At 37.3% G+C, this 22,146-nt stretch overlaps 1 protein-coding gene across 5 annotated transcripts in view; it reads right to left on the reverse strand.

The window, feature by feature from the left end:
- LOC117297604 (putative ferric-chelate reductase 1) overlaps positions 1-22,146 on the reverse strand; it is a 46,949-nt gene that overhangs the window by 7,698 nt on the left and 17,105 nt on the right. For all 5 annotated transcript variants that reach the window (XM_033780724.1, XM_033780722.1, XM_033780723.1 and 2 more), the window contains exons 4-20: positions 21,941-22,039; positions 20,885-21,041; positions 19,223-19,302; positions 17,196-17,387; positions 16,487-16,579; positions 15,160-15,319; positions 14,180-14,310; positions 12,149-12,340; positions 10,745-10,846; positions 9,342-9,501; positions 7,950-8,063; positions 7,034-7,149; positions 5,978-6,070; positions 5,213-5,316; positions 3,679-3,737; positions 3,024-3,173; positions 924-1,003 (exon numbers count right to left, since the gene is read on the reverse strand). In XM_033780724.1, the coding sequence (XP_033636615.1) occupies positions 924-1,003; positions 3,024-3,173; positions 3,679-3,737; positions 5,213-5,316; positions 5,978-6,070; positions 7,034-7,149; positions 7,950-8,063; positions 9,342-9,501; positions 10,745-10,846; positions 12,149-12,340; positions 14,180-14,310; positions 15,160-15,319; positions 16,487-16,579; positions 17,196-17,387; positions 19,223-19,302; positions 20,885-21,041; positions 21,941-22,039 (2,082 nt within the window). The remainder of the gene's footprint in view (positions 1-923; positions 1,004-3,023; positions 3,174-3,678; positions 3,738-5,212; positions 5,317-5,977; positions 6,071-7,033; positions 7,150-7,949; positions 8,064-9,341; positions 9,502-10,744; positions 10,847-12,148; positions 12,341-14,179; positions 14,311-15,159; positions 15,320-16,486; positions 16,580-17,195; positions 17,388-19,222; positions 19,303-20,884; positions 21,042-21,940; positions 22,040-22,146) is intronic.

A 22,146-nucleotide genomic window follows, 5' to 3' on the forward strand; every position in this document is an offset into this window, starting at 1 on the left:
TAATTTATACTTCAGCATGAAAGCTAACCTGCTGAGGAAGGAATGCAAAATTTAAACAAGTAGTTGAAGCCAAGTTAACCTCTTCACATCTTGGATAAACCCTGGAGTTCCTCGACAATTGACCCCCCCGAGTTATTGCTTACTTACTTGCACTCCTCCCTTAAAGGCAGTGGACACTATTGGTAATTACTCAAAATAATTATTCGCATAAAACCTTACTTGGTAACGAGTAATGGGGAGAGGTTGATGGTATAAAACATTGTGAGAAACGGCTCCCTCTGAAGTGACAAAGTTTTCGAGAAAGTAGTAATTTTCCATGAATTCAATTTTGAGACCTCAGATTTAGAATTTGAGGTCTCGAAATCAAGCATCTGAAAGCACACAACTTTGTGTGACAAGGGTGTATTTTTCTTTCATTATTATCTCGCAACTTCTACGACCGAATGAGCTCAAATTTTCACAGGTTTGTTATTTTATGCATATGTTGAGATACACCAACTGTGAAGGCTAGACTTTGACAGTTACCAATAGTGTCCAGGGTCTTTAAAACTTGTGGTGTACCAAAACCAGCATTAACAACATAAAACACAATTACATGTACGTAACCCTTGAACTGATTTTCATCACTCCAACTTTATTTGGGACGGGTTAAGGGTTTCCGTCAAACATCAAACAAGGGGCACCAAGGCAAAGAAAGCTAGGTCAGGGCGGAACATGCCCTTTTAATATTGATTGCCTAACTGACTTGCATGTAACAGGCTCTCTTTGATAATGTAAATGCATACTCATGTACAACGTATTCATTGAAGGGATAAAGAGGGGATAAACCGCTCTTTGGCTACTTTGCTTCAATATTTTGTGTAAAGCGCTTTAAGGCTCTGCGTTAATTATTAAATATTATTGTTATTATTGTCAATACTTACAGCAGGAGGACCATCTGGGTCTGCTAGGTGATCGGTTGAGTTTGCACCGGTCCCCTGCAATGGAATGTCGTTTTGTCGACCTGAAATAAACAGGGGGTTGAACGAAAAAGACGATCAGTTATTGGAATGTTGATTGAAAATTTGTTCAACTTGAATTTAGATTTTCTCAAACTTTTAGTGTGACTTTTTCATGTTGTGATTGTTATTTTTCTCAAGCTATGATCGAGACTCTCTCTCAAGCTATGGTTGAGAGTGTCTCAAGCTACAATGGAGATTCTCTCAAGCTTTGATCAAAATGTTATCAAGTTGTGGCTGAGACTTTTTTCCAGATAGTTCATTAATTTTCTATGTTTTTTATGTTTCATGTATGTCAATACTGTTTGTAAATCACAGCCAATTTGGCTTGTGGGCCGCAAAATTGAATGTAAATAAAATGTAATGAAATAAAATGAAATGAGACTTTCTCAAGCTATTATTGTGGTTTTTCACAGTCAACTTGGCTTGTGGGCCACAAAATTGAATGCAAATAAAATGTAATGAAATAAATTGGAATGAGACTTTCTCAAGCTACTATTGTGATTTTTCACAGTCAACTTGGCTTGTGGGCCACAAAATTGAATGTAAATAAAATGTAATGAAATACAAATGAAATGAGACTTTCTCAAGCTATTATTGTGATTTTTCACAGTCAATTTGGCTTGTGGGCCACAAAATTGAATGCAAATAAAATGTAATGAAATAAATTGAAATGAGACTTTCTCAAGCTATTATTGTGATTTTTCAAGCTAGTACAGTTGAAACTCTTTCATGCAAGATTATCTCAAAATATGATTGTGACTTTCTCAAACTATAATTGAGACTTTCTCAAACTACAATTGAGACTCTCTCAAACTATAATTGAGACCCCCTTCAGCTATGATTGAGATTTTCTTAAACTTTAATTTAAACTCTCTCGAACTATGATTGAGACTTTCTCCAACTATGACTGAGACTTTCTCAAACTATAATTGAGACTTTCTCAAACTACAATTGAGACTCTCTCAAACTATAAATGAGGCTCTCTTCAGCTATGATTGAGATTTTCTTAAACTTTAATTTAAACTCTCTCGAACTATGATTGAGACTTTCTCCAACTATGACTGAGACTTTCTCAAACTATAATTGAGACTTTCTCAAACTACAATTGAGACTCTCTCAAACTATAAATGAGGCTCTCTTCAGCTATGATTGAGATTTTCTTAAACTTTAATTTAAACTCTCTCGAACTATGATTGAGACTTTCTCCAACTATGACTGAGACTTTCTCAAACTATAATTGAGACTTTCTCAAACTACAATTGAGACTCTCTCAAACTATAAATGAGGCTCTCTTCAGCTATGATTGAGATTTTCTTAAACTTTAATTTAAACTCTCTCGAACTATGATTGAGACTTTCTCCAACTATGACTGAGACTTTCTCAAACTATAATTGAGACTTTCTCAAACTACAATTGAGACTCTCTCAAACTATAATTGAGACCCATTCAGCTATGTATGATAGACCTTTCTTTTGCAACGTCACAGCCCGAGTTTTTGCCAACCCAGATTGGAAAACTATAGAAAGCCTTAAGTGCAAATCAAGAATACATCGCTATTTTTGGTAACAATGTTTGGTTTGTTTATCAACAAAAGAAAGGTCTATTGAGATTTTCTTAAACTTTAATTCCAACTCTCTCAAACTATGATTGAGACTTTCTCGAACTATGACTGAGACTTACTCAAGCTCCGGATGAGAATTGTTCATGCTATGATATGTATATTTGAGAGCTTCTCCAACTATGTTTGAGACTTTCTCCAGCTATGATTGAGACTCTCTCAAAATATGATTGAGACTCTCTAAAGCTACAGATGTGAATGAGACTTTCTTCAGCTATGAATGAGCTTTTCTCAAGCTAGAGATGAGAATTTCTTTTGTGCTATGACATGTATGATTGAGATTTTCTCAAGCTATGTATGAATGACACCTTCTCCAGCGATGAATGAGACCTTCTCCAGTGATGGATGAGACTTTCTCCAGCGATGATCAAGACTTTCTAAACGCTACTCACAAAAACTAGTACCTTGACTCTCCGTCATGCATCGTTGTACCTCAAACAGGATAAAGACGAGGACGTGGAAGCCAAGAAAAACAACCATCACCCAAAAGACGTACTGATTTAAACCGGAGAGGAGGGATGACTGGTATCCAATTCCCAAGAAGATTGTCACAACTGTAATAGGACAATCCAAGTCAAATATTAACATAACTATTATTATTGTTATTCTTTATATGGAGATTTCACAGACAAATACAATATTATATACAAAAAGGATGAAAAAAAAAGAGAAAAAAACATTAAACATCTAAAGGGAACCATCAAGTTAACATTTCAAAATGTTACAGTTCAAAATGTTACATTTTGCCTCAAATTAAGGTTACACTTTTCCAGTACCCTACAGCATGTTGGGTGAGACTGGTTTTGTAGAACAAAGTTTAGCAGTTATTTACATAAAATTTCACCCTTCAATCCTGCTTGAGTACTCGAGGACTGCAACAGTCTAATGCTAATGTCAGAGTAAAATGTACACCACTAAAACTGACCGATTACTACACTCCTTATTTAAGTTTAACCTTAAAAGATGGTTTGAAAAAAAAATGAGGGGATAAAAACACATTCAGTTTTAGAGAAAGAAATAAATCAATTAAGATTGTTTTCTACATCAGTGAATACTCACTTGCAATGGAATGAGCTGATGTACCAACGGCCCAATGGGCCCTGTTGAAAATTGGGCGGCTGAAATAGACAAAAAAACAATTAGATAGTTAGAGCAAGCTAGTCCAAACGTTGAGACCAATTTCAGAACTGACTCCGCGGCAGTACAGTTAATTACGACCCTATAAGCTAAAGTAGTAGTCCAGTCTAATTCTATACCATCCGCCCTGGTAATAGTTAAAAAGCAGGACAGTTCTTTTCAGAACTGAGAAGTCTCCCGAACCTCCGATTATCTACTCCACGGCAGTAGAATAAAGCAAGACAGTTCCCTAAGAACAACTCTATATACCTGGCAAGTAGATACACACATGGTGTTACCGCAAACCAAATATAAATTGATACCTCACCATGCTATGCCTCAAATCCTATATAGATAGTTATACATGCAGGCCCATCATAATCAGGGTCACAAAGGGTCAGTCAAGACTCATATAGGACGACGAGGCCGACGAGTTACAGGTCTGGAATGTCATCTGTGAGAGTGATCGGCCGTTTCCATTTTTCCCCAAAATAAAAAGTGTCTTATGGGAAACATTTGAAGGGGCACCATGGCCAAGAATAGGGCCTATTTTCATAGAGCTGCTTAAAGACAGTGGACACTATTGGTAATTGTCAAAGACCAGTCCTCTCACTTGGTGTATCTCAACATATGTATTAAATAACAAACCTGTGAAAATTTGAGCTCAATCGGTCATCGAACTTGCGAGATAATAATGAAAGAAAAAACACCCCTGTCACACTAAGTTGTGTGCTTTCAGATCTGAGGTCTCGAAATCAAATTCGTGGAAAATAACTTCTTTCTCAAAAACTATATTACTTCAGAGGGAGCCGTTTCTCAAAGTATTTTATACTATCAACAGCTCCCCATTACTCGTTACCATGAAAGGTTTTATGCTAATAAGTATTTTGAGTAATTACCAATGGTGTCCACTGCCTTTAAACAGTGTTCAATAATTTTCTTCTGAGTAAAAAATTCCAGTCACAAATGATAGATACAAATGGAATGGTATTCTTGCTGGTAAATCTAATATTTGTAAGCAAAACAGTAATGTGTTTAGCCATTATGTGCTTTAAAGCCACTGGACACTATTAGTAATTGTCAAAGACCAGTATTCTCACTTGGTGTACATGTACATGTATCTCAACCTAAGCATAAAATAACAAACCTGTGAAAAAACACCCTTGTAGCACAAGTTGAGTGCTTTCAGATGCCGTGAATATGAGACCTCAGGGTCTCAAATTCAGTTCAAATATTTTAGTGAAAATTTACTTCTTTCGCAAAAACTACGTTACTTCACAGGGAGCCGTTTCTCACAATGTTTGATACCATCAACAGCTCCCCATTGCTAGCTACAAAGTAAATTTTTATGCTAACAATTATTTTGAGTAATTACCAATAGTGTCCAGTGTCTATGAAACCACTCAGCCACGACACACTGCAGTTTGAACCGATATTTTGAAGATATTGGTAATATTAAAAGCAATTAAGATCTTACTTTGGGGTTCCCGGGTGCGGTCTGAAGATAGCCATGATAGGATTAGTAATGCCAAGTAGTGTGACTACTATTCCTAGGATGGCATGGACAACTACTGTTGTATTCTGTCAGAGGGGGAAAAAAAAAAAAAAAGGGAAACATCAAATTAATTGTTTTGTTGATTATTTGAAAGAATAAGGAACATTTGAAGAACACAACTCTTGGAATCTGGAATCTACTGGTTCAAACCTGTGAAAATTTGTATAATTGTCGAAGACTGAAGACCAGTATCAACATTTTTGTTATGTGCCTCAATGTTCATGAATGCACCAAATCTGTGAAAGATCAAGTTCAATCAATCATATGGGAGTCACAAGATTGTATTGATACCAAAATTATATGTTTTCACCATTTCCAAACATTGGGTTTTGCTCTTGCAATATCATAACAAATTGTTTTACATATTTCTCAAAAACTCAAGCAATTCAGGCAAAACATTTTGTATGAGTATATGTGTAAAAGAGCAAAATAAACACAATAGACCTTTCTATTGTTGGCATGGACGGCCGATTGTTAGCAAAACATTCAATCATGCAACAAATGTTGTGACTAAATCCAACATTTCTGCAAACATTCAATTACATAAAAAAATACATACCATGATTTGTTGCTTTGTTTCCAACCAAATCAACACAATATTTGATGTGTTAATTAGGAAATTTGAATAAAAAGATCAATAATGACAAAGATTAACAGTACGATGTGAAATATTTTAATTTTACTTACGACCGTTTGAACGAAACCACCGACTGCAACAAAGATCAGAACGAAAGCTGTACAGAAGCACAATACGCAGCTGATCATGCACATCCTATGGAACTGTCAAACACAAGAGAAAAACAAGCATTACCCAAGAACTATCAACAGTCTTTTCTGATTTCTTTTTACTCTCAATTTGGGGTTTTATCAAGAAAAAATTAACAGAGCGAGATTTGTACAAAAGACTCTAGATTGTTTCCCAATATGCAATAATCCTACTAAAAAAGTAACCCTCCTACTGTTTGACCATTTAACATCATCCAGTGTGGTTTTGAATACCAAACTATACCAGCGTGAGTTATGATACCATGTGTATAAAGTATCTACAAAAGATGCAATAAGCTCTTCAATGAGATCGCTAGTGATCTAAACTAAAAATAAAAATATCAACAGCAAAAAAATTATAGAGCACTTTTTGAGAGGGCCTCAAGGTGCATTGCAGATAAAAATAAAAAGCCAACAAATTAAAGGTAGGCCAAACATACAAGTTAAAAGTCACCTTTTACTAAAAACTACAATAAAAAAACTCTATGGCTATAAATAACAAGTAAAAGAAACGTACAATACAACCCCAGCCAAGAGACAACTAGCTACAAAATACATTAGTTAAAGGAACATTACAAATTTGGTAAGAAAAAAAAATCCGCCTGGATCACAGATTTACATAAAACTTACATGGTCTAATGATAATGATACATGTAGTATTAGCTAAAATGTCATTCTTGATGAGGAATAATTTAAACGATTTGGAGTTTATCGCTCAGAGAGCGTTTTATTCATTTTTGTTTTGTTAAGTCGATGTGATGCAAAATGTGTAATTTGGTTTTCACTATTTTCTCGTGGCCCAGATGGCCGGTCGATCTTAAACTTCTAAAGGCTTGTCAGTTTATGTTTATGGTGGATTACATAAAGTGCCTACACTGCCAGCAAAAAAAAAACAATTCTGTAATGTTCCTTTAAAAGAGATGAATAATGTGAGGCGACAGGTTACTGGCACAAACAACCTCAGACAACAATCCTTACCGTGAACCAGATTTTTGTTCCGAAGAGTTTGGAGTCGGGCCACATTGGCTTGAAGAAGCGAGCAAGAATAATTCCAATACTTGCAAATCCGATCCAACCAATTACCATGAGGGAAGCTGTACACAAATTAGAAAAAAAAATACACACTTTTAAAACGCTTTTCTTGAGCTGGTAAGACAGGCTCCTAGTGGATGATACCCATGCCTACATACTTACAGATTGTGAAGGGGGTAACCCTATTTAGCCCCAGGAGTAGGTGGCAACAGACCCCTGGTGACAGTTGATTTGGGTCGACAGCGCAAATCAGTTAAGTGTACATGTAGCCCTCAACTTTAAGTGGCCGTCCAGCCTTGTGATGTGCTGCAACATCTCATACTTTTATTTTAAACCATAAACGGCAACCCGCAGAAGATCACACATAAAAACGCACTAAAGCCTGAGCACAAAATGCAAGTTCATCCGGGCTTCGATTCGCTCTGATGTTTCAGCCTGTAATAACAGCCTCTGGAGAACAGTTCCATAACTGAACTGCTGCATATTGGAAAGAGCGGGAACCATACAACTTGGTTACAATAACTTGGGGGAGTCAAGGATGGATTTATGTGAAGATAAACAAGGGCAATGCCATGTTGTACACTGATAAGTGAGAACCAACAATTTGTAAATCTTTTCTAGCCGCTAGTGGTAACTTAGACCTTTTCGCAAATACCCATTACGCAAGCGCTAACTGTTGAATGAGGTGCATGCTGGTCTAGCTAGTGTCCAAATTTGATAGGTAGCTAAACCAGCATGCACCTCATTCCACGTCTATTGTGCGCGCACCGAGTATTTGTGATACGGTCTACATGTACATGTACATGTATGTGCATTGTAGCAGACACAATTTATAAATCACACTCAACCGTTGTTTCCTTACCATGGGCCTTTCGGAGTCTGATTCCACTGTTGTCTGCCTGTGGTACTTCTGTAGTTAACGACATAGCTTTGCTTGTCGTCCAACGGTTTGTATGCCGGTTTGATTGTATCGTGCCTGTAAAGAAATTTGTGTATGTTATCCATCGATCTTTTTGATATTCTACCTGTTTCTTGTACAGAAAAACTGCTGCCCGCATTGTGACACTGTCTAGAAAATCCTGTTCTATCACCCCCCTTCTGAAACAACTACACTGGCTCCCTATCTCTCAACGAATCATCTTCAAGCTGATGCGCATTGTCCACAAAGCTCTAAATTGCAAGGCTCCCCACTATATTTCTGAACTGCTTCAAGTTTACACTCCATCAAGGAATCTTCGATCAAGTTCCATGCTTCTCCTCATTGAACCCAAAGTCTCGACACTCATGGGGTGACAGGTTTTTTTTTTCAGCCGTGCCACGCATCTGGAACTCTCTACCACTTAATCTTCGATCTTGTCTTTGTACCGCAAAATTCAAGTCTCTTCTCAAAACTTATCTTATGTCACAGGTTTTCAATGACTAATTTTGTTGTGTCTGTTTTTCTTTGTGTTGTGTTTTTTTTTTTTTTTTTTGGTTTTACTGCGCCTTGAACACCCAGCAGGGTGGATATGTGCGCATTACAAGTCTTATTATTATTATTATTAGAAAAACTCCATTAAAGAATTTCCTAAATGGGGAACAAAAACTCAGAAAGTATACATATATCTTTTTTGAGATACCGCATAGTCTGGTGCAGCTGTGTCCACACAGGAAGAAAAATTAGCAATTTGAATACACAATATAACAACAATTCTGTTAAACAGAAAGTTCTTTAATTCCTTACTATTAAATTATATCCCTAAAAAGGGAGCCGTTCCTAAAAATGTTTTACATTATCAACAACTGCAGTGCTTCTTACCTACAAATAAGTTTTAAACTTACTTGGTAACAAACAATGGAGAGCCGTTGATAGTATAAAACATTATGAGATACGGCTCCCTCTGAAGTAAAAGAGGTAATTTCTCACTCAAGTACTAAAAGACTTCAGGCCTGAAGATCTAAAAGCACACAAATTTGTGCAACAAGGCTGTTTTTTCTAATTTTTGTTCTCTTGCAACTTCGATGACCAATTGAGTCAAAATTCTCACAGACTTTGTGTTTTATGCATACGCTGGGATACACCAAGTGAGAATACTGGTCTTTGACAGTTACCAAAGGTGTCCAGCGGTGGATTTCACAAAGAGTTAAGACTAGTCTTTTCTTGAGTTGGGACGAGTTACTCATCCTAAATGTTACGACTAGTCCTAAGTTCTTTGTGAATATATCGACCCTCAGTGCCTTTGAACAAACAAACACATTTTCTGAAAAAACATACCATCAGGTTGCACACTCGCTCCTATAGCCAGTAGTATGAAGTAATCATTTCCTTGGCTGATGTTGAAAAACTTGCTGTTTCCATCCAGAAATGGTTTCCTGTCAAACTGACACATGATCACGCCGTTTGTTGAGGTCGCTGACTGGATGGTTATCGAGTCCTTTATGGGAAACAGAAGATTCACTTCAATAAGTTTTATTCAGACTGTTAATATTTGCACAAAATAGTTAATGGCCTGAAGATTACTAACAAAATAATACTAATTTCATAAAATAAAATAAAATGTTTAGATATTGAATGTCTTTAAAGGGAAGGTACACGCTTGGTAATTGTCAAAGACCAGTCTTCTCACTTGGTGTATCCCAAAATAAGCATAAAATAACAAGCCTGTTAAAATTTGAGCTAAATCGGTCATCGAAGTTGCGAGAAAATGATGAGAGAAAAAACACCCTTGTTGGACAAATTTGTATGCTTTCAGATAGGAACAAAAGACTTCTGGCTAGAAGTCTTCAATTATTTTAGTGAGAAAATACCTCTTTCTCAAATTCTATGCTACTTCAGAGGGAGCCGTTTCTCACAATGTTTTATACTATCAACAGCTCTCCAATGCTCGTTACCAAGTCAGTTTTCAAGTTAATATTGAGTAATTACCAAAGGTGTATATTCCCTTTAAACTAAAAGTAATGTCTCAAATGAACCAGATATACCTTAGATCAAGGTCTCCAACATCAGTAGATTTCAATGGCTTTACCTGGCCTAAACAAACTTCCACTTTGTAGTTTATTAAGGAATGAAACAAACGATCATGGCCAGCTGGATATGTTGACTTCTTCTTCTTCTTCTTCTTTTTTTCAAATAAAAACTGAATTTTAACTTTGTTATTTCTTTTGACCCACCCACCCATAATTGCAAAGAGAACATGTTTTTACTATTCTGAATGGCGGCAACGTTTAAAGACACTGGACACTATTGGATATTGTCTCACTTGGTGTATCTCAACATATGCATAAAATAACAACCCTGTGAAAATTTGAGCTCAATTGGTCGTCGAAGTTGCGAGATAATAATGAAAGAAAAAAACACCCTTGTCACACGAAATTGTGTGCTTTCAGATGCTTGATTTCGAGACCTCAAATTCTAAATCTGTGGTCTCAAAATCAAATTCAGGGAAAATTACTTCTTTCTCGAAAACTACTTTACTTCAGAGGGAGCCATTTCTCACAATGTTTTATACTATCAACCTCTCCCCATTACTCGTTACCAAGTAAGGTTTTGTGATAATAAATATTTGAGTATTAACCAATAGTATCCACTGCCTTTAAATAAACCTGGATACAACACGAGAGAAAAACGCAAGGATTTTGTAGAAACCAAAAATAAAATAAAAAGTGATAAATACTTACGGCTGGAATATTTCTGGGGTTTGAATTTAGCCCTGCATTATTCTCATTTTCAGAACGTTTTAACTCATTGTTTGTGGTACACGCATAAACATCAGCTGGAACCTATTAAATTAGAGCAGGAACAATAATAACAATAAGGAACATTGTTTATATAGCGCAAAATTACAATGAAGTCTCAAAGCGCTTTTGGAAAGTCAAGAGTAAAACAAAACAGAACTGTTGAACACAAAAAAAAAAACCAGAAAGAACTACAAAATGCAAACAATGAATCTCTATGAGGACCAAACAATAAGACATGTGGAAATGGATAGAATTCCAGGCCCACCGAATATCGTTTTTTTTTTCACTACCAGCAGTCGATTTCACAAAGAGTTAGGAATCGTCTATCCTAACTTAGGATTAACCTTAAGGTCTGCATGCTACAGTGCAGGGTTGGGACGCGTCCTAAGTCATAAAATTAATCCTAAGTTAGGAAGAGTTTTGTGAAATTGACGGCAGGATATCTTTTGCGCTTGACAGAACTTTTGTAAAAATGCTTCAATACACCATGGAGCCAACATATGGCAAATACTTGTACTACATGTACATGTATACGGTATGGCAATGAACCAAAACTACCCACTAAAACACATACAGAAACATCAAGAACCTGTCTCCTTTTTGTAGCCACGGTGGGCAGTGCTGGGCGGGCCTGTTCAGGATTCACAGTTTTTGCCCAGCACCCTGAGCAAAATACAACTAGCCGCCCAGCACAGAAAATATTGTCAACCGTGCATTGATCTGAGACACAACTAATCATCTGATCACCAAAAGATAAAGGGGGGAAAGGGGAAGACAAAAGCACAGCTAATGTACAGATTTACGCAACCCTCTTGAAAACATTGCTCTGTGCTTCTCAAAAAACCTGACGACTAATGAAGCTGAAACTTCTACAGGTAAACTATATAACAAACATCCTCATTCACAGTGAGTATGGAGTCATGCCATTGGCAAAATCTTAATCTACAAAAGATATCAAATCCTATAAGCACTGCAGCCAATTTCACGAAACTCTAGGATTAATCCTAACTCGAGTTAGGACGAGTAACCCGTCCTAACTTAGGAGGGGTTCAATGCTTCCTACGTATTTGGATGCGCGACTCAACTCGTCCCAAGTCCTAAGATTAATCCTAAATAGGAAGAGTTTGGTGAAATCGACAGCAGTATACTCAGTACTTTCCCCCGAGTTCTGTGGGAAAAAAAAATCAACAGACATGTCTTCCTTTGTTGGTTTTTACAGTTGTTAAATAGAGGAAGGTCAATAAATTCACGCAAACAAGTGAGAAATTCCTGATATAAAAACAGAACAGAGAATTAATGAAAAAAACACACAACAAAACAAGTTTAAAAATGAATGCCATTTACCATCCCACTGGACCCATCAGGAGTAGAGCCGGGTCGGAGGCCGAAAGCCACATACCCGTTGGCCTTGCCCATGAGGGTAAACTGATAGTCACCGCTCTGCAGCGTTTGCCACGTCACGTACGCCGTGCAATCGCTGCCAGTGCATTCAGCTGGCTGAAGGAAACACCCCTTTGTTGTTCCACAACCTGTTAACTGCAGTGGACGAACAAAATATGACAAATAATTAGTTCAAAGCCAACTGTATTTGAAAGCAAAAACGTACGTTTGGTGTTTGCATTTAAAAAATAAAACAAACAAACACCCCAACAAACCCATACAGCTACGTATGGACCCTTGCCCTGGCTGCCATCTTCAATGAAACATGCACGCATAAAAGGCTTTCATTGGCTGATAGTTGTGTGCAGTGCATACACACATGCACTTTTCCATTGTTTAACATCAAAGATGGTGGTCAATGAAATCATGTGCAATCCATCTATACACTCCTTCCATTAAGCCCCGCCCACCATAGCAACTGTCTATCAAAAATGCACAGTGCAGCTAATCAAATTACAGCATCTTGTTAAAGGCAGTGGACACTATTGGTAATTAATAAAAAATAATTATTAGCATAAAACCTTTCTTGGCGACGAGTAATGGGGAGAGGTTGATGGTATAAAACATTGTGAGAAACGGCTCCCTCTGAAGTGCCATAGTTTTCAAGAATAAAGTAATTTTCCATGAATTTGATTTCGAGACCTCAAGTTTAGAACTTGAGGTCTTAAAATCAATCATCTAAACGCACACAACTTCATGTGACAAAGGTGTTCATTCTTTCATTATTATCTCGCAAGTTCGATGACCGATTGAGCTCAAATTTTCACAGGTTTGTTATTTTATGCATATGTTGAGATACACCAACTGTGAAGGCTAGTCTTTGACAATTTCCAATAGTGTACACTGCCTTTAACACTTCATCTCAAAGCTCACGCAGTTCTGATTGGTCAATGCACTAATAGGTGGAGCTTGCTGTCCTAGTTGGGATTCATCTCCAAAATTCGCAAGTGAAAATTTGACAACATCCAAAAGATTATATTCCTTCACTTAAAGGCACTGTCAAAGACCAGTATTCTCACTTGGTGTATCCCAACATATGCGTAAAATAACAAATCTGTGAACATTTTGGCTCAATTGGTTATTGAAGTTGCAAGAAAATAGTGAAAGAAAAACAGCCTTGTTGCACAAATTTGTGTACCTGAGTAAGGCTCCAGACCTGATGAAGTAGTTACCAAATGTGTGCAGGGGCTGATTTCACAAAGAGCTACTGATCTTAACAAATGCAAATCAATCGTAGTTGTTTAGTTGAGTGTGATGTCACAATAGGAATCACTCTGGCACTACTGACAACTCATGTAACGCTGAATCTTAACGCTTTGAGAAATCGAGCCCAGTGGCTTTAACAGCATCTTAAAGTTTTTGGTGACAGGTCACATTATATTATTATTATTTTTTTTTTTTTTATTTTTATAAAACCACAAATCGTGGCCCTAGGGCCAAATTTTATGTGACTGTACAGATAAATATAACATTTTAGACAAAATTATCAAAACAACAACTAAGACAACAAAACATTATTTATTTAAAATGTTAATAAATTGAGGGACCGGACTGTTTTTAAAACGGGATGTTCTCATAGGAAGAGTTGAATATATTATTATGATTGCGAGTATTCCTACCATGAACACTCTCTCTGGTCGGGAGGTGGGGGGGGGGGGGAGGAGAGATTTTAAACCAGAGTTATCAATAAGACTGATTGCAAAATGTTCACGACGATTTCTCCTCCTCCCATCTTGGGAGTAAAGTCCGCAAGTAATAAGAGCATCATTAAAGGAGGTATACTGCCGGCCCAAAATCCTTCTACGAAACCTTTTTTTTAAAATCTGTTCTAAGTCATTAGATTGCTTAGCGGTTATATCTGACTGCTTTTATTTTATTTTACATTGGCTACAGTTCTAGATAAAAAGCACAAAAATACTCAGATTTTATTCTTACCTCGCCGGGTGTGGTTACAGGGGGTGTGGTTACAGGAGGCTTGGCAGTCGATGCAGATGGGGTTAGATCTGAAAGCTTCAAAGGGCTGCTTGTGTGCCATCTTTCTTTATGCTTCTTGTTTTGTATGGTTCCTGGGAAGAAAAAAAAGGCAAAGAGTTCCATTATCTCTGTCAAGTTTAGTGGATCGAGATTGTAGGTTGGCCCCAGGTGTGATCTCTTTTCTTTAAAGACACTGGACACTATTGGTAATTGTCAAAGACTAGCCTTCACAGTTGGTGTATCTCAACATATGCATAAAATATTAAACCTGTGAAAATTTTAGCTCAATCGGTCGTCAAAGTTGCGAGATAATAATGAAAGAAAAAACACCCTTGTCACACAAAGTTGTGTGCTTTCAGATGCTTGACACGGCTGACCGTGTTAGTCGTCTAGGTAAAAGGAAAACCGAGCAATTTTGAGGCATGTTTGTGTGGATAATTGTATTCTTCTTTTACAACGTCTTTCTACCCATATGTATTTTATAACAAACGGTTACAACCGCTTTTTAAAAGACCAACTCGACAGATCAAAAGCAAAGTGTTCCTTTAAAGGCAGTGGACACTATTGGTAATTACTCAAAATATTTATTAGCATAAAACGTTACTTGGTAACGAGTAATGGGGAGAGGTTGGTAGTATAAAACATGGTGAGAAACGGCTCCCTCTGAAATGCCATAGTTTTTGAGAAAGAAGTAATTTTCCATGAATTTGATTTTGAGACCTCAGATTTAGAACTTGGAGCTCTCGAAATCATCCATCTAAACGCACAGAATTTCGTGTGACAAGGGTGTTTTTTCTTTCATTATTATCTCGCAAGTTCGATGACCGATTGAGCTCAAATTTTCACAGGTTTGTTAGTTTATTCATATGTTGAGACACACCAACTGTGAAGGCTAGTCTTTGCCAATTACTAATAGTGTCCACTGCCTTTAAAGTCTTTACCGTCCATGTTGATTTGATCCCCCACAGCTAGCAGGATGTAATATTGATTATCTCCGCTAATGTCATAGAACTCGCTGTCACCGGCGGTGCTTTCACTCCTTGTAAACTGACATGAAATCACATTATCAGCAAAGACAACCGATTCCTCGTCCACCGTTCCCTGAAACAAAACAAACAGAGAGAGGAATTTTTTCATTCTGACTACTAATATTTTATTTCTTTATTAAAAGACAAAAATAAAGCTGACTACTTTATCCTGTGTATTTTCATTCTTAAAAATATTTGAATAATTCCATAACAGACAGGTCAGTTTGAAAAAGAAAAAAAAGTTTTGCTCGCAGAGCGCTGTGTACAAACCAATGCACATAGAGACCTATGAAGAGGTCACTTTGTTTCGTTATTTTTGTTGTTGCAACTTTGATGACCAATTGAGCCAAAATGATCACATATTTGTCATTTTATGGATATGAATTCTGCGCTTACGATCGCGATTCCCTGCTTACGTGCAAGCGCCGAATTTCTGCGCTAGCGTTGTAAGCGTAGAATGTCTAGTAACGTGAAGTACGCACGCGCTGAAGCCCAAATTCGCCGCTAACCCGTGAAACACGCTTGCCGTAAGCACAGAATTCCATGCTTCCGTAAGCGCCGATTCTGTGCTTACGGTAAGCAGAGCCATGAAATTGGGCCCTGGTCTCGATTTCACAAAGCACTAGGATTCATCTTAAGACAAGTTTTCAGTATTACCATAGTGATTTGTATTGTGACATCACACTTTGCTCAGCAACTACGATTGATTTGCAGTTAAAGGATTTGGGTACTTTTTCAAAATGTCCATAGATTTACATTAAACTTACAGGGTTTGAAGATAATGATAGTGGAAAGCTTCCCTTCAAATATTACTTACTGAGGTGCTGCAGTTTTTGAGAAATGAGTAAAACAATGTAATTTGTAAATGATTAAAATAATTTTCGTCTCATTTTCATGACATTGTTTTACTAATTTCCCAAAAACTACAGCACCTCAGCATGTAATATTTTCAGGGAAGCTTTCTACTATCATTATCTTCAAACTGTGTAAGTTTAGTGTATTCTGTGGACATTGTGCTTTTTGTTCTACAAAAGTTACATAGACCCTTTAAGATCAGTCTTAACTCTTTGTGAAATCGGTCCCAGTGCAGAAAGTAGCTAAGCACAACAAAATTATGCTTACCGGAACAGGGTAACCAGCAAAAATACAATGTTGCATGTACACTTTGTGGCTAGTATCCTGCTCGTTTATGCTAAGCAGATCACTGCCTAATTACAACAAGACAAATCCAAATACTTACAGCAGTGATGTCCCTTGGTGAAGAGTTATACCCTACGTTAAATGATCGCTTAATCGTTTGGTTGTTGGTGCATGCATACACTTCCGCTGGGCTCTGTCATAAAAATCAAAAGAAAAGAAAAGAAAACTGACATGTAATAGTCTGTGGAAAACAAACAATTAATGTGGCAACAAAGAAATATTGATACCATGACATTTTTTTGATAAATAATTCTCACAATATTTGAACAAAATGTTAAACCTTGTTTATTTTAAGCCCATCGAGAAAGACTCTCAAATTATAAAAATGTCTACACTTTGAGAGTCTTTCTCCTCAGGCCATTGACTATTTTTCACAAAATTCCAGAATCGAAAATAAAAAATGTATTCAGTAAAAAGCATTAAACAATAAATTTACTGATCTTCATAACATTTACTTTGTAATAATAACAACAACAATAATAACAATAATTTTTTTGATTTACTTAGGTAGTCACGTTCGTTTGTGTGTTTTTCTGGTGGTTTATTTACATGTAAGTCTCTTTGTATTGTTCAATACAGCCTACAATGGCAATATATTTTTTATACATGAACAAACTTATAACTGTAGTTTTTGAATGTAAAGTATTTTTGAATGTAAGCTATTTTTGTATAAACTGTAATAAAGTGTAAAAAAAAAAAAAAAAAACACTGAACCAAACTATCTGTATATGGGTTAAAAAGCAGCATACCATTCTTTCCGTGCCACTAGTTCCTCCAAAGCCCATCGCCACCCAGGCAAGATTGGTCACTGCCGATGCCCTCATCGAGAAGCGGAACTTCCCTCCTGCAATCGATCTCCAAGTGACGAACGCCGTGCAGTCATCACCAGTGCAAGAATCGGGTCGTTTGAAACAGCCCTTTGTAACGCCACAGCCATCTAACTGTCAATTAAATTTTAATTCAACAACATTTATTTTCATATTGGTCAAAAAAAGGAGAATAATAAACAAATTAAGTACAATAATTATTAAAGACAAATACGAATAGATCCAAGAAAATAATTAATAAAAATTAAAAGAAGAAAAATATTATGCATCTGTAGCACAGAGACAAGAAGTCATACAAGACTGGGTTATTTTAATCATGCCACAATGAGGCGCTTTAAAACTACATCTCGATGTTCCTGCACCGGTACAATCCAGCTCAAGGGTGTCTAATCTGTTGACCAAGACAGAAGTGGGTCAACTGTTGATATTTATAGAACATGGTTAGAAACATACTAGGGCATTTCTCAAACCTCGGCTTGGGCTCCATGCGCCGTGTGGTGTTCAAACCACCACTGCGTGCAAAATACACACTGTAAGTGTATAGGCCTGAAGGCTGGGTTCGTACTCGCTGCGTTTCCACTGTGTTTAACAAAGTGCGCTGAGCCTAAGCTGGAAACAGAGCCCAACTAGAGTTTGAGAAAGGCCCATTGTTTTACAGCAAGAGGTCATTCTTCACCAACAGATCTGAGTTGAAGCCTTTCTCGGGAATCTGAAAGCACAGAATTCTGTGCCACAAAGGTGTTTTTTTACTTTTCTTTTATTATCTTATACAATTTCGATGACGAATTGAGCCCACATTTTCTCAGGTTTGTTTTTCTATGTATATGTTTGGATACACCAAGTGGGGATACTAGACCAGCCACCCAGAGCATTGTGGTCAATCGGACAAGGTACCAATTTCCAGGTACTGGAATATTGTGTATTTAACCTAACATATTCAGATATGGATGTCTGCCACGGACCCCCTGCTGGGTGTGGCGCCTGGACCCCCAACAAAAAGGACTAAATATAATTCTGGATCAAACAGTGGTGGTACTACCGGAACATGAAACCAAATTGGATTAAACAGGTACATCTCACATAGGACATAATGGCTAGTCGACCCTTCCATGGCAAAACAGCCCAACTCAAGATGGTCTGTTTTCTATACAAAAACATGTACTTTAAGATCATTTCTGGGCATTATTAAAGGAACACGTTGCCTTGGATCGGACGAGTTGGTCTATAAAAAGCGTTTGTAACCCTTTTTTATAAAATGCATATGGTTAGAAAGATGTTTTAAAAGTAGAATACAATGATCCACACAAGTTTGCCTCGAAATTGCGTGGTTTTCCTTTTACTGTGCGAACTAACACGGTCGGCCATTTATGGCAGTCAAAAATGTGACTCCCATAAATGGCCGACCGTGTTAGTCTACGAGGTAAAAGGAAAACCGTGCAATTTCGAGGCATGTTTGTGTGGATCATTGTATTCCTTTTACAACATCTATCTAACCATATGCATTTTATAACAAACGGTTACAAACGCTTTTCAAAGACCAACTCGACCGATCCAAGGCAACGTGTTCCTTTAACATGCCCTATCTCACCCTCTTTTTACAATTTGTCTCATCTTTGAGGCAAAACAGCTTATCGCTGTACTACATGTAGCTTTTTCTCAAGAGGACAACCTTCAATTGAGGTAGTCTGCCGAAGGGCCACACTGACAATCGAATTTCATAGAGCTGGTCATACAAAAAATGTTGCTTAAAAGTTTTCTGCTTTGCAGCATGTGCAAAATACCAATCAAAAATAGTACATGTTACATGGTATTTTGACTAGTAATCCTAATCTGATAAGCACCATGTTACTGTGCTTAGCAACTTTTTGTGCTTATTTAAGCAGCTCTTTGAAATTGGGCCCTGGTCTTTGACGGTTACCAAAAGTATGCCATGCCTTTGGAATACTTACATTAGGGACGCTGACGTCTGATAGCTGGAAAGTGGTTGGTGAAGCCCACCTGTCGGAATGCTTGTTTCCTACAATTGTTCCTGGGAAGCAAACACATGAAGAAGGGGAAAATATTGTTCATTGGCATAAAAAAAAAAATACAGCAAACTCATAACATATATTAAAGCCATTGGACAATTTCGGTAAACAGTATTGTCCAAGGTTCACACTTTGTGTACCACAACTTATATATAAAAATAACAAACCTGTCAAAATTTAGGCTCAATCGGTCACTGGAGTCGGGAGAAAATAACGGGAAAACCCACCCTTGTTTCACCCTTGTTTCAAATAAACCGTAATTCTCGCTATTGAGAATTGATATTATTTTAATGTTTTCTCAAAAAGTAAAGCATTTCATGGAATAATATTTCAAGAGAAGTCTTTCACCATTACCTTCTGTAAACCCTGCAAGAGTTATTTGTAAATCTGTGAACTTAAAAAAAAAAATTCTGTACCGAAAGTGTCCAATGGCTTTAATGTTGGTTTTACCCATATACCCCGATGTGTTAGCACTGTATACTCAGTACTTTCCAGAGTTCTGTGAAAAAAAAAAATCACAGGAATATTACTCGGGTGGGATTCAAACCCTAGACCCTTACAATTCTAGAGCAGTGTCTTACATGTACCAACTAGACCACCCAGATTGCCCAGGCAGTTTGAATCTATTGTTTTAAGGAGCGAGTACTGCATTGATTTAACAGATGTTAAAAGGTCTAGGTACTTTTGTCCACAGATTTACACTAAACTTACACAGTCTGAAGATAATGATAGTCGAAAACTTCCCTGAAAATATTACAGACTGAGGTGCTGTAGTTTTTGAGAAATGAGTAAAAGAATGTCATGAAGAAAAAACAAATTTGTCTCCGTGATCAGGTGACAAAAAAATTTTCATGACATTGTTTTACTCACCTCTCAAAAACTGCAGCACTAATATTTGTAGGTACGCTTTCTACTATCATTATCTTCAAACAGTGCAAGTTTTATGAAAATCTGTGGACATTGTGTTTTGTGTTACAGACAGTACCCAAATCCTTTAAATTTGCAACGGGGATAAAGATTATTAATTTTGGTTTTACATGTACCCATAATAAAAACTCATTACAGGTGTTACTATACAGGCCTGGAGTTTCATCTTTGAGGGGGCAAGGACATTTTCATTTTGCAAAAGGCAATCTCTATTGTCAAATCTTTCAGTCTATGGGGAAACTTTTGAAGGGGCACCAAGGACAACACCAGGAGCCGCTATCACGAATCGCTAGGATTTATCCCTATCTTGAGTTAGAACCAGTAACCGTCTTAACTTGGGATTAATCTCAAGGTTTACATAAGATTAATCCTACATTAGGAAGAGTTTGGTGCACTGGACAACTGTGGCAACAGAGGCCAAGGTCTCCATGGACTCTGAGAAAGACTCTGCTAGGGTCCAGACCTAGGGCCATGAATTAGGTTTTTGGTAATTTTCTTGTTTTCAATTTTCAAAATATGTTGCAAGTGTACACAATATCAATTTGGTTGCAACAGTCAAATCTACCTGTTTTCTCTTTGCCTTTCTTTTAATCAGACAAATTTTTTTTTTCAAGTGCACCTGTTGCCATGTTCCACGGTGATAAACATTTCCCTTACCATCACCATTAACTCTAGTTCCAACAGCCAGCAGCATAAAAAATTTGTTGTTTTCGATGTCAAAGAAAGTGGGGTCCCCGCTGACGCTTGCTGTCCTAGTGAACTGGCAAGCAATTGTGCCGTCAGTAACGTCCAACGATATTTTAGTTACGCTGTTCTGGATTAAGAAGAAGAAAAATGAGAAGAAGGATAATAATAACAGAGCTTTATCTTCTACCGAGGGGCGTCTCAAAGCGCTCACAGGGCAAATTAGCACTGGACCCAAGACCGGCACATTTAGCGTTGGGCCAGTCAAATCTTGACCGGACAAGCTCAGTGGTCTCATGTTTTTCAATTGACTAATGACAGTATCACCTCATTGTGTAGTGTCTCTGCGAAAAATGTTGACAATTAATCTGATAGGCCTATGTCTTTCAGTTCTGTTGAGAATCAAAGTACATGTAGCATGACAAACGAGATGTATGTGTTTTCCAAATGCTTGTTCAAAATTGACTCTGGTCTTGTAAAATAAATTCTGGTCCACTAAAAGAGTCTGTGGATTTTGCCCCAAAATTGGAGCACTCGACTCATTTTTTCCTAGAAGGTATTGTGCGAGTATGTGTTGAAGCATAGAGAAACTCTATGGTTGAAGCATGAGACCTGCATGCTTTCCTTTACATAGCACCATGTAATTGTTTTCAAGGTAAACTGGGGTGAACCCCTTCTCTTTACAATAAGTGTACTGGGCTCTTTAACATGCATTAAACAACACATGGGACCTACGGCTTTACGCCTTATCCGAAACAATAATGGTTTTTATACACTTTAAAGTGTTTTGCCTAAAACACAAGTGTCACATCCGGGACTCCAACCCATACCCTGCTGGTCAGAAACATTGGAGCTAATGAGTTGGGTGCTCTTGTCAACTCGGTCCTGACCCGTCATAAGATTAGATCGCTTTATTAGTAAACAAATAAATAACCTCTCAAAAGGAAATTCAGTTGTGTCTTATAATAGTGAATTTGAAAGGTTATTGGTTATAGTATGACAAATTAATAATAAAACCTGTGCCCTTACAGCTGGCTTAGTTCTGGCCTCTGAATTGTATGATAACACATTCTCCGACCTTAAGATTTCTGTACTTCCCGAGGTGCAAGCATACACATCAGCTGGACTCTGAGAAGAAAAAAATATATATAAATGAGTTGACAAAACACAATCCAGTGATGTTTGCAATGACACCATGTACATGCACGTTAGTCTCTTTTGCGTAGTGGTTGTTA

The sequence above is a fragment of the Asterias rubens genome, chromosome 12 (assembly GCF_902459465.1).
Source record: "Asterias rubens chromosome 12, eAstRub1.3, whole genome shotgun sequence".
Classification (NCBI taxonomy): domain Eukaryota; kingdom Metazoa; phylum Echinodermata; class Asteroidea; order Forcipulatida; family Asteriidae; genus Asterias; species Asterias rubens.